The 12,743-nt window shown below is 49.0% G+C and overlaps 1 protein-coding gene across 2 annotated transcripts in view; it reads left to right on the top strand.

Annotated features, from left to right (window-relative positions):
• NCAPG2 (non-SMC condensin II complex subunit G2) overlaps positions 1–12,743 on the top strand; it is a 61,366-nt gene that overhangs the window by 36,379 nt on the left and 12,244 nt on the right. For both annotated transcript variants that reach the window (XM_066585370.1, XM_066585369.1), the window contains exons 19-22: positions 4,019–4,192; positions 5,388–5,504; positions 5,595–5,723; positions 12,398–12,497. In XM_066585370.1, coding sequence (XP_066441467.1) covers positions 4,019–4,192; positions 5,388–5,504; positions 5,595–5,723; positions 12,398–12,497 — 520 coding nt within the window. The remainder of the gene's footprint in view (positions 1–4,018; positions 4,193–5,387; positions 5,505–5,594; positions 5,724–12,397; positions 12,498–12,743) is intronic.

Genomic DNA, 12,743 nt, shown 5'->3' with positions numbered 1-12,743 from the left:
CATGTAATCGCTGCCGGCGACTGAACGACGAATGATAATTTGTTCGCTTATCGTTCAGTTTAGGCAAGCATAAAAATCAAATAACAATCAGCCTATGTAAATAGGCAGTCGTTCATCTAAGTACTGTGAACGAGGCGGACGGATGGAAGCGATCTCCGGCTGCTCCACCTCCATTTACTGAACGATTATCGCTCTTGTGTGAAAGCACTGGAGCGATAACAGCTGCGATGACTGCCGGGCGTTTAAACATCCCATCCAGGAGGACCCTAAAACAGTAGCAGGGAAACATTGTAACATGTGAGACCGGCCAACGTACTTCCTTGTCACTCTGGTTGCAACATCTATGTAAAGTACGTTAGAACTGCCTGATTGGTGGTCTGTTTCTAGCAAGAGGTCCTGGGATTTCTGCGTTATGCGACCCTCAACCCCTTCACTCCATACTTGATTGATGGCTCAAGTATGATGCTAGCAGCCAATCAAAAGCCCTAGAGAGAGGTTTGTCTTGCATAATGCATAAAGCCCATGACTTCTTGCTAGTAATAGACTGCGAATCCGGACGGTACCATTCCAATTTACATACAGCAGGGGGAATTTAAACAATACATCACCCAGTCACTGTTAGCTTATGGTGCTGTTGGGAGGTGACAGGTGACCTTTACAATAAGAGGTATGAGTGCAGGAGACGGCGACAGAAAAGGTTTTTTTTTTGTTTGTATAGAAAATACTTTTTATAATTTAAAAGTAGTAAAATACAAAAAAAAACATAAAAGTTTTCCCATAATCGTACTGACCGGAATAACATTTTTTAAGTTTTTTAAACTTATGCAACCTCCCCCTTTCCCTGGGGAAAAAAGGCACAATTGTTTCTTTTCCATCTCACCCTGCTTTGACATGTCTTCGTTTTTCAATACATTATATCAAAGGCCAAATGCAGCCCAAGAAGCCATGCTGTGCAGCCTCAAAACATCTGGTCATAGATATGCTTGTCTGTGGTGGCTGCTCATATGTCAGAAGGTAGAGGCCTGGAGCATAGTGTTGGGAACAGGGATGGTTACGTAATAGTGGTGCACTGTTCGACCATCTCTTGGACAGAATTGGGGTCTTGTTGACAGAATGGGGTCTTCTACCCTTATGGCACTCCAGAAAGGAGTACATGAAGTGGGGATTTGGTAACTCATGCATGCAGCTTTCTTCATCGTAGTTTATGGTAGTAGAGAAGCACTTTCCCTTTCAGTAACTTGCATAAACTACGATAAAGAAAGCCGTATTTATGGTCTCTTCTCTTTTAAGAGTGTGAATAAGGGAGAAGGGGACCCCTATGCTCCTTGCGGTCGTAACAGCATTATGGGCTCCTGGACAAAGCCGTGTACTGGGGCCCCTACTGTGCTCCGCTCAAGACGTTGCGTTTCATTTCTGCTGAAAGGGTTAGTCATCTGTAAATATATATTACATGAGGAGGCGTCACGCACGGGACGACATCAAGAAAACTCGGGAGGACGAACGAGTTGGTAACTAGCAAACTAGACTGCAGAACCCGAAGTCTAAGTCTCTAGGGTCCATTTTCCTCTTGTAGGCGTCTTTGTTCTTAGTGCCAGGCTACTTTACACTAAAAAGTTCCGAGATGAAGTACTGCGCTTCACTAGATGATCCACACATCCATTCAGCGGGAAATCTTGCTTTGTATCATAGAAATTATGGATAATTTACAATGGGGATTATTTGTAATTTACAAAGGGCATTATGGGTAATTTGAAAGTGAAACAGAAAGTGACAATTATAGTCTTCACACATGGCATAGACAGATTGGAGCCAAGTTCAGTTCCTGCCACACAACATTATCATATATGATACAAGGTGCATTGAAATGTTAACATTCATAGATTAGTGTGGGACCCCCAGACAAGTACTCATCAGGCCCATGTGTTACGATGGCAACGCCTCTGCTCTCAATAGGTGAGAGTCTTGAAAGTGGAGCCCTATCTATCACTTATTTATGCCCTTTTAAGTTTTTCTGCGGCCATTCAAACTGGTTAGCTCTCCCATTAGAAAATGGAGTTCATTCCTGCAATATATGGTACCATACGGCTATGATGACAGAGAAATAAAAGTCACTAGTAATTATTAGGAAATCATAGCAGCAGTCTTTCTGGTGGCGCAATGCACGCACACAGCTCTGCCGCATGCACGTCGCACACACAGCTCTGCCGCATGCACGTCGCACACACAGCTCTGCCGCATGCACGTCGCACACACAGCTCTGCCGCATGCACGTCGCACACACAGCTCTGCCGCATGCACGTCGCACGCTCACAGCTCTGCCGCATGCACGTCGCACGCTCACAGCTCTGCCGCATGCACGTCGCACGCTCACAGCTCTGCCGCATGCACGTCGCACGCTCACAGCTCTGCCGCATGCACGTCGCACGCTCACAGCTCTGCCGCATGCACGTCGCACGCTCACAGCTCTGCCGCATGCACGTCGCACGCTCACAGCTCTGCCGCATGCACGTCGCACGCTCACAGCTCTGCCGCATGCACGTCGCACGCTCACAGCTCTGCCGCATGCACGTCGCACGCTCACAGCTCTGCCGCATGCACGTCGCACGCTCACAGCTCTGCCGCATGCACGTCGCACGCTCACAGCTCTGCCGCATGCACGTCGCACGCTCACAGCTCTGCCGCATGCACGTCGCACGCTCACAGCTCTGCCGCATGCACGTCGCACGCTCACAGCTCTGCCGCATGCACGTCGCACGCTCACAGCTCTGCCGCATGCACGTCGCACGCTCACAGCTCTGCCGCATGCACGTCGCACGCTCACAGCTCTGCCGCATGCACGTCGCACGCTCACAGCTCTGCCGCATGCACGTCGCACGCTCACAGCTCTGCCGCATGCACGTCGCACGCTCACAGCTCTGCCGCATGCACGTCGCACGCTCACAGCTCTGCCGCATGCACGTCGCACGCTCACAGCTCTGCCGCATGCACGTCGCACGCTCACAGCTCTGCCGCATGCACGTCGCACGCTCACAGCTCTGCCGCATGCACGTCGCACGCTCACAGCTCTGCCGCATGCACGTCGCACGCTCACAGCTCTGCCGCATGCACGTCGCACGCTCACAGCTCTGCCGCATGCACGTCGCACGCTCACAGCTCTGCCGCATGCACGTCGCACGCTCACAGCTCTGCCGCATGCACGTCGCACGCTCACAGCTCTGCCGCATGCACGTCGCACGCTCACAGCTCTGCCGCATGCACGTCGCACGCTCACAGCTCTGCCGCATGCACGTCGCACGCTCACAGCTCTGCCGCATGCACGTCGCACGCTCACAGCTCTGCCGCATGCACGTCGCACGCTCACAGCTCTGCCGCATGCACGTCGCACGCTCACAGCTCTGCCGCATGCACGCTCACAGCTCTGCCGCATGCACGTCGCACGCTCACAGCTCTGCCGCATGCACGTCGCACGCTCACAGCTCTGCCGCATGCACGTCGCACGCTCACAGCTCTGCCGCATACATTTTTCATCCCATAAAACAGGGATCACAACCAGCACAGCAGAGTCCTGCACACAGTGATCACATGACTGTCCCTTCATCACAGGTCCTGTAAGCACACGACTGCTGTCTGGCTCTGCAGGCTTTTAATAAAGTTCAGAGCCCCGGTGACTGATCCCATGACTGTGGCATCTTCACATGTAACTGACACAGTCACTCACGGATAGGTGGTCGATAGTATTCCATAGCAACTAAGGCCTCGGGTTTTGTAGGGGATGTAGTCCGCCCCTAATCTGCACAGGAATGAAGGTCCTGTGATGATGTCACAGTCATGTCATAAGGGGCGGAGCCTGTGACAGACTGACAGGTGGTCTTTAGTATTTTGATAGCTTTTGCAATTCGGGGATGAAAATATGATGACAAAAAAGCTTAGAAAGTTTGGTCCTTTTGGCTATGAAAAAGGTTTTTTTTCAAAAAATATTCTGTAGTAACTTTTTTTTCTTAATGTTTTTTTTCAATAGAGCCGAAAGAATTCTGGACGACAAGTCCGCATTCAGGATACGATGGAGAGTAAGCCGGACCTAGCTCTTGAGTACATGGAGTACATCATGACCCACACCATGAATCGCGAATGCCTTTTGACTGTGCCAACTGAAAAGCTGAATAGTCTCTTAAAAGTTCTGGGACTTGTAAAAGTAAGTTATAAAGTCTCACAACATTTGTGTGGATGAATGTGTTTGTAGTTTCCAACGCCTTGTTCACACCTGTTTCTTTTGGAGCCTCCGTTGCAGATTCCGATAAATTACTGAAGAACAATGTGCAGCGCTATATTTTTTTACTTATTTTTATTACGATCATTGGAGTCCGTCACGTGCCATTGGTGTCCGGCATCATCTAGTGTGACCGTCACTTTCATTATTCTGCTCCTACAGTGGAGATCTAAGTGGTAATAACACAGTTAACAGTATTGTGAACACTGCCTTTAAAGCGACCCTCCAGGCCTGGACAAACGAAGTGGGTGGGGCTTAGTGGAGGGGGTGGGGTTACTCACAGCCCTTTGAATTTGCCATAATTTACGCCAGAAACTTATTTTACCTAGTATAGATTTCAGGAGGAAATGCACGGGCGGCCCAAGATGAGCGTAGTTTCCCTAAACCGGACTATGGTCACGTGCTCCAACTGTTGAAACCACTGAACGTCTGCTGACGCCATTTACACAACCCACGAGCATTTGCAGCTGGGTGTACAGGTACGTCATCGGCAGCTGTGGCACTAGCAGTGGGCCATCCTCGCATTCTTATCAGGTGAGTGCGCGCCAATGCAGACATGGCTGCTGGTGACCTAGCCGTACACTCAGCTGCAAAGGCTCTTGGGTTGCTTATATGATGTTGGGGGACTTGACAGTGGGAGTCCAGATCTCGAAACGGCATATAAATGTAATAGTAAGTCACTAACACAGACGGGCGTTGTGCACTCCCTTCAGCCCTTATTCAAGCAGTGGAATTGCGGCACGGATTCTGCAACATTGTAGCACTGAGTTGAATGGTATGAAAATCCACGCAGTCGTTCACCCGGCACAGATTCTGAAATCCTCTTTGCAGAAAAAAAACAATTGACGTCCGTTTTTGGCATGGCTGCAACTCCATAACTACTTCAGGCTGCCACATGCAGATCCACATCGCAGAAGTTTGAGGCTCGGCCTTTGAGTTTTGTCGCTGACTAAACTGTCAGATCTGTGTTGGAAAGATCCAGCGTGAATCTGACCGTTTACAGCCCTTGTGAATGAGACCTTACAACAACTAACCGGATTGTACTTTTTTAGCTCAAGTTATTCGATGTCAGATATATCATTTACTCGCCTTTTGACGGAGGGTATATTTTTTATTCTAGGAGGTGTTATGCTTATTTATCACGCCAACGAAAGATACGGCCCACAAGGTCACTCAGAAAACCGCCCTGAGGGCTTTCAGCCTCTACTGCAGGCTCAGTATCCACCTCCAATGCAAGGTAATGTTGCTACAGCCATTAGACATTTGGAGGGCCGTGCATATTGTACATTATATTGAGTCTTGCCTCATTTCTGCATTTGATGTCTAGTTTAGCTCAGAAGGAAGGACGTATCTGTCATTGCTGGAGGACACGGGGGCTTGGATTGAAAATCAGGTTCTTGCATTTCTTGCTTCAGATGAAGATCAGAAGAGTGATTTGTCTCAAGAAATACTTAAGGTGAGCTGCTTTGACTTAATTAGTAGTCTACTTAAGGCCTGGTTACACGGGCTGACGATCGGTCATAAAAGTTTTTTCCCTTCGTCATCATGACAGCATACACCTGGAGGTTGCTCACCTGCTGACCTGATGGGACAGGAAGAGGCAGAACATAAAAAGCACCTCCCCTCCACCAAACACCAGTGTTTTTCCTGTCCCTTCAGGACAGCAACGGCAGAGCTCCAGCGACGCTGTCCCATGCCGGAGGAGGACTTACCAGCGAAGCGGCGGCGTTTTTCTTCGGGCAGCCCCGGCAACCCCAGTGGGAAGGACCCCATCTGGGCGCTTTCCGGGGACTGCGTGGGCCGGGGTCCAAGTACGGGCTGCCGGCACCACTGCGGCCGTCATTTCAGGCGGCAGCCGCCATCTCCGGTGGGCCTGGGTCCAAGGACGGACTTTCCGGCGCCACCACGGTCGCCAACCAGGCGGCGACCGCCATCTCTGGGTCCCGGCTGTAGCGGGCGGAACACAAGGAGTGTGACGCCAGATGCTCCGCAAGAGGGCGTGGCCTCGATGGAGCGCACAAAGGGGGCGTGGCCTGGCGCGGCTTGGCGCCAAATTCAAAATGTAAAGCCCCTGCACCAGGGGAGTCGGCTGGTGTTTTGTTTTTTCACGCTAGGAATCGATTCTAAGGACAGGAATGGATCCCACAAGCGCAGGATGTCGGCCAAGAGAGGACCCAGAGAATCTCCAAACTGTAAGTGGTCCTGTGGGCCAACCTACAGACACCTGCACTACACTTCCCTTACTAACAGAGCTCTCCCTTGTCACGTACGACAGGGATACTCAAAAACCTAGGGAGGCTAGGAGGAGAAGTAAAAAGCGTCCTGTATGCTTACAAAACTTGATGACTCCTATTCTAAAACATTATGCGCTTCCTGCTCAGCGACAATTCTGCAGGAAGAAAAATCTTCCCCCATGTCTGAAATCCAGTCAGTTGTCCGGGAAGAAACAGTCCTACCTCTCGGACCTCCAACCAGGGCCCTTAGGGGCCACAAGAGGGTCTGCTCCAGCAGTGTTAGAGTCCGACTCTGACATGGCAGAAGAATTCGATCTTGTAGCTCTTGGAAGTGTCGCAGGGGGAGAAAAAATATCTCGTTTTAAAAAAAACCAAAAAAAAAAAAACCCTAAAAACCTTGCACTGTGCAGGACGTCATGTTGCAGTCTGCTTCCACAACGTAAATCTACATTCCCTGTAAAAGCCACACTTAAACCATTGATCCTTAATGATTGGAATTGTATGGATCAAGCTCCGTTAATTTCTAAAAGAATTTTAAGAGTGTCCTTTATTGGCAGACAATGAAGAGGCTATCCTTGAGGAGACGCCATCTGAGGATACGTCCCGCTCAAAGGCAACAAAGTAGACATGACCATGCGTAAGGCTTGGTCCACGTCCAGCTTCATTATAAAGCTAATACTGCGGCCACCTTGGTGGCTCGCTCTACTGCGGTTTGACTAGGCAGTCTGCTTCGGATCTCAGGCAGCCCTATCCAACACGAGCATCTCTTCTGCCAGCCCCGGTTGCCCCAGTGGGAAGTACCTCATCCGGGAGCTAACCGGAGACTGCGTGGGCCTGGGTCCAAGGACGGGCTTTCCGGCACCACTGCGGCAGTCATTCAGGGGTAAAGTAGTGGTCAAGAGACATAACCTCCAAGGATAGGTTGTGTACCCTACCCGTTCGGGGCGGCTAGTCATCAGACCCCGCAAAAAGCGCCTTAATTCCATGTCCCTCCTCTATAAACATAAGTGGGGAATGGAAAGACCGGAGGAAGCGATAAGGGTCTTACTGTTGTCCCTCAACCTGCATCTTCATGCCCGCAGAAGATTAGTTCACTTCTGCACTAGTTGGAGAAACATAGCTACTGATGGTGCCTACTACACGCTGGGAAACGATCCTAATGACAGGAATCGATCCCACAAGCGCAGGCCTGGTGACGGAGGGGTACAAGATTTGAGCTAGTACCCCGCCCTCCAAATAGATTCTTTTTTAACCTCGGACTGTGTGGGCCTGGGTCCAAGTACGGGCTTCCGGTTCTACCGTGACCGTCATCCCGGCACCAACCCTAGAGCAGGCTCTTCTTAAGGGTGAACAAATCGTGCTGGATATCGGTGCAGTTATCCCCATCCCTAAGACGGAATGGGGGAAAGGGTTTTACTCCCCTCTCTTTCTGAACCAATGGCTCCCACCGATGGAGACGATCAGAACCGCAACCCCCCTGATTGGTAGGGATAACGTTATGGCTACGATTGACATTAAGGATGAGTATTATCACATCCCCAATTATGACAACTCGCAAAAAGTTCCTAAATTTGCGCTGAGAATGGCGCCTTCCCTTTGGAATCTCCTCTGCTTCACCGAGCTTTTCCAAAGGGGTGATTGGAATGGTAGCCTTTCTGCACAATCGCGGGATTATCATCATCCCCCATCTGAAAGGGGGCATAGCTCAGTAGATGGTTTCCGGCTGGTGGCAGATCCCCTCACTATTCTGAGGTCATACTGGGGGTCCACGCTTCAGCTGTCTAAGGGTCTGAGCTGGATCAGTAATGATTTGAAATCCAACATGGATCCGGACACCAGGAAAAAATTCCTAGGAGTCATTTTGGATTTTCGTCTCCAATGTTCATCCCTTCCTCCTCTAAGGAAACAGCTCATTCTAGAGAATGTTCTGCTCTCTATAAAAAATCTACAGTTTCAATAAGAGGTGATGCGGATCCTGGGGCTAATGACTTCATGCATTGGAGTGGTTCCCTGGGCCCAATTCCACAGCAGTGATCTTCAGACACATCCTCCAGAAGGGGGACAAGTCAGTCCTCACTTGACAGGACAATCCCTATATCCACTAGGGCTAGATCCTCACTCCGATGACGGTTGTCCTCAGACAGCCTTTTAATGGGGTAACTGATAACTGATGCGATAACTGATGCCAGCGCAAAAGGGTGAGGCGTCACCTTTGAAGGTGGCCATATACAGGGTACTTAAGACCCTCATGAGAGATCCAGGTTATCTAACGTTAGAGAACGTAATGAGGTTTGGGAAACCCGACGTAGCCTGCAAACTGTTTAGGGATAAAGCATGTGAGGATTTTTTTACGATAACATGATGGCAGTGCCACTCATTCGCCACCAGGGTTCCACCAGGAATCCTCTACTTCAGCATTTGGCGAGAAGGTTCCTTCAATGGGCGGAACTCACAACTAAGTAACTGTCGGCCTTCCGTATAAAGGGGCCGAGAATTCAGTCGCGGGCTTTCTAAGCAGGAAGAAAGTAGACGCAGGAGAGTGGGGACTCCATCCCGAAGTGTCTAGCCTGCTCGGGACAAATAGGGGGCACCCAAAATAGTTTTGTTTGCATAAAGCGCAAATACCAATTGCCGTCTTCTCTTTTCCCGAGACTCGGAGAAACAAGCCTTAGGCACGGGCGCCCCCTCTCACCCCTGGGTTTGGGACTTAGCTTGCGCTTTTTCCCCTTTACCCCTGATTCCGCTACTCCTAAGAAATTACTGTGGCCAGGGCTGTCAGTAACGTTAGTAGCGCCTTATTGGCCCAAAAGACCTTGGTTTCCTCTCCTGAGATCTGTCAGTGGGAGAGCCTCTCCATCTTCCGTCAGGACTGGACCTATTGCTGCAGGGTCCTCTCCTCTACCCGGAGGTTCACAAGTTCAGGCTTACAGTCTGGATCTTGAACTGGTAAAATTCTTAGAAAAGGGTTTATCATCTAACGGGGTTTCCACTATGTGCGAGAGCCTTATGCCCTCGACGGAAAAGATTTATCCCAAAGTTGGAAAAAAATCTCAGAATGGATGGGTCAGGACATCCAATCAGACATTCGTAAAAATTTTAAATTTCGTCCAGGCAGGCCCGTATAAAGGGTTGAGTTCAGATTCCCTCAAAGCCCAAGTAGTGGCTTTGAGGGCATTCTTTGATCTCACGCTTGCTGAGCACAAGGGGATCAGGAAATTTCCTAGAAGAGCGAGTAGACTGCATCCATTCATGAAGCTGATGGTGTGCCCCCCCCCCCCCCCCCGGGATCTGACTATAGTCCTTCAGGCCTTCTGCGATTTTTAATTTTTTATTTTTTTCCCCCCGTTTGAACCTATTAGAAACCTATCCATCGCCTTGCTGACGTACAAGGTAGCCCACCTTGTGGCAGTTATGTCGGCTATGTGCGTGGGTGAAATTCAGGCCCTTTCGCAAAGGGCCCCATATATGACTATGCACCCTGATGAGATCGTATTCTCCTTAGACCCTTCCCTCCAACCCAAAGTCTTGTCAGACTTCCACGGAGGCCAGCCAATAGTCATTCCAGCTTTTGTCTAAATTTTAAAAACGAAAACGAGCAGAGGCTCCATAATCTTGACGTTAAAAGAGCTGCATTAGTGTACCTTGAGGCAACGGAAAGTTGCAGAAAGACTGACTAACTTTCGTTCAGTCTCAGGGGCAGGCCAAAGGGAAGGCCACTTCTAGAGATTCAATAAGCCAGGTGGCTCAGAAGAGCCATCCAGGAGGCTTACAAGGCCAAGGGCATTCCTCCCCCAGAAGGTTTGAAAGCCCACTCTACTTGGGCGGTGGCATTTTCCTGGGCAGAAAGAGCGCACGCCTCAATTGAACAGATTTGTAACGCAGCCACGTGGACTTCTAGTCATACGTTTATTAAACCTTATAGGCTGGACATTAAAATCTAGTGAGGATGCAACCTTCGGGAGGAAGGTGCTTCAAGCAGTAATACCTCCCTAAAAAAGCCCATGCCACTTATTTGGTATTCCTCCAGCGTATGCTGTCATGATGACGAAGGGAAAACGGGAATTTTTTCTTACCGATAATTCCCTTTCTTAAAGGCATCATGACAGCATACGGGCTTCCCCCCCCCCTACCGACACGGTTACCCTTGTTGGTTTAAACACATGAGGTAATGTGTATGCTTATGATTTCTTTGTCTAAGGTGTGTGGGGCCAATAAAACACACCTTCTGGTTAAGTATACTGTCACTGTGGTTATTTGGAACGCACTGGTGTTTGGTGGAGGGGAGGTGCTTTTTATGTTCTGCCTCTTCCTGTCCCATCAGGTCAGCAGGTGAGCAACCTCCAGGTGTATGCTGTCATGATGCCTTTAAGAAAGGGAATTATCGGTAAGAAAAAATTCCCGTTTTTGCACAATCATTGGCCTGTCTGAATCTGCTTGCGATCAGACAATGCACAAGGAAATGGTGATTGGATCGTTCATGCAGGCATAAAAACGATCAGTGATCGGCAGCACATCACTCTCTGTTAACTTGGAGTTGTGCTTTTTAGTATGGGGACAAAGTATCGCACTAACGATCGTCTATTCCTACTCCGTCAATACTCTGCCAGTCTGAACTGCAGTAATGAACGACAATCCACATGCTGTTTGACGATCGGTGACCGTTCTAATTGGCCATTTCTTGGCCTGTGCAGAGAGCCCTCTCACACAAGCATTTTATACAGTGAACCGCATGCGTATCTCTTGCGTGTGGAGCACGCAGCAGTACGCAGTGCATTGCGTACTTGTGTGCCGACAATCCCTATACACGATCTTGGCGTGTATGCACGGTAATCTGCACTAAAACAGTGCATGCTGTGTTCTTTTTTACAGGTGCTGTATGTGAGACACGCAATTGAAAGCAATGTAAGGTTTGTTACAGTGTATTACGTGTGCAAAACCTGCGTGCCTAATATGCAGTAAAACCGCTCGTGAGGGAGCCCTTAGGCTGAGGTCACACTGGGCTGATTTCCAGCGGAATGTCCTGCAGCGGACATCCCACCGCAGAATGCCTGCCTCCAAACCTGCACCATTTGTTAAGGGGTTCATTGTGAATTCCTGTGTGGAATTCACCCCCTCATTGAGAGTTCCGCAGCAGAAATGGCGACATAATTGACATATCACAGATTTGAATTCCGTGACGCCAGTCACTCTCCACAAGGGCTTTGTGCGGGTTATTTCCGCAGCATGCCACTACTGTAAACGCAGCGGAATTTCCACGCTCCGTGTGAACCCAGCCTTGGGCTCCTTGAGATTTATTTTACAACTAAAGACCCCTTTACACGGGCTGACAGTTGGTATGAACGTTCATAGAAACGCTCGCTTACCGGATTGTTGACCTGTGTAGACTTGCACCGATTCAGCCAACAAACAGAATAAAACATCTTTTGTGCAGCCAAAAAAAGGTTGTCATCTGCACATCATCTGTGAACGGCGGATGTGCCGCACACGGCAATGATTCTTTATGGGGGAAGAGCCTGAATCGTCCCATGTAAAGGCTGGCTAGACGAGTGCCGATCTTGTTGATCAGCACTCTCCTACTGGAACAAATCACTCCATGCTGAGGGACATAAGGCGGTGTTCACACATTGCTGATCAGCTGCAGATTCTGTTGCAGGTCTGCAGCAGGTTTCACCCCTAATTGAATTCAAATTGAAGTTGTGAAATCTGTAGCAAAATCCACAGCAAATGAGCTACGTATGAACGCACCCCAAGACTGGTCGCATTATTTGACTTTTGTTTTGGGCATATGGTCAAAGACAGTCATCTTAAAGGGACCACAAGCATTATGAAGCGATGTGCCTGCTGTCATTGTAGTCATTGATTTATGTGTAGTGCATATATTTTGTCTCTTTATTAGACCTACTTAACTGTTTGTAAAGATGTAGTAATGGTCGGCCTGGGGGACGCAGAATTTCAGGCACATCTTCTTCAACTTGTTATTTCAACAATGCAAAATGGTAAGTAGTTATGATGAGTATTGTAATACAAGTGTTACTGAAACACGGAGTGTGTAAAATCCTAAAGCATCACGTATGCATACAATACATTTTATATTATTGCTATTTATGTGCATGTCAGGTTATAACACACTCACATATACACACACACTTACACGCATGTATATTATATAGAATATATATGCGCACACATACAATGCCTTCAGGAAGTCTTCAGACCCTGTCATAGAATCGTAGGATTGGATG

Source organism: Eleutherodactylus coqui, chromosome 12, assembly GCF_035609145.1.
Source record: "Eleutherodactylus coqui strain aEleCoq1 chromosome 12, aEleCoq1.hap1, whole genome shotgun sequence".
In the NCBI taxonomy this organism is placed as follows: Eukaryota; Metazoa; Chordata; class Amphibia; order Anura; family Eleutherodactylidae; genus Eleutherodactylus; species Eleutherodactylus coqui.
Note: the sequence above shows the minus strand (reverse complement) of the source record. Positions and strands in the feature narration are given on the sequence as shown.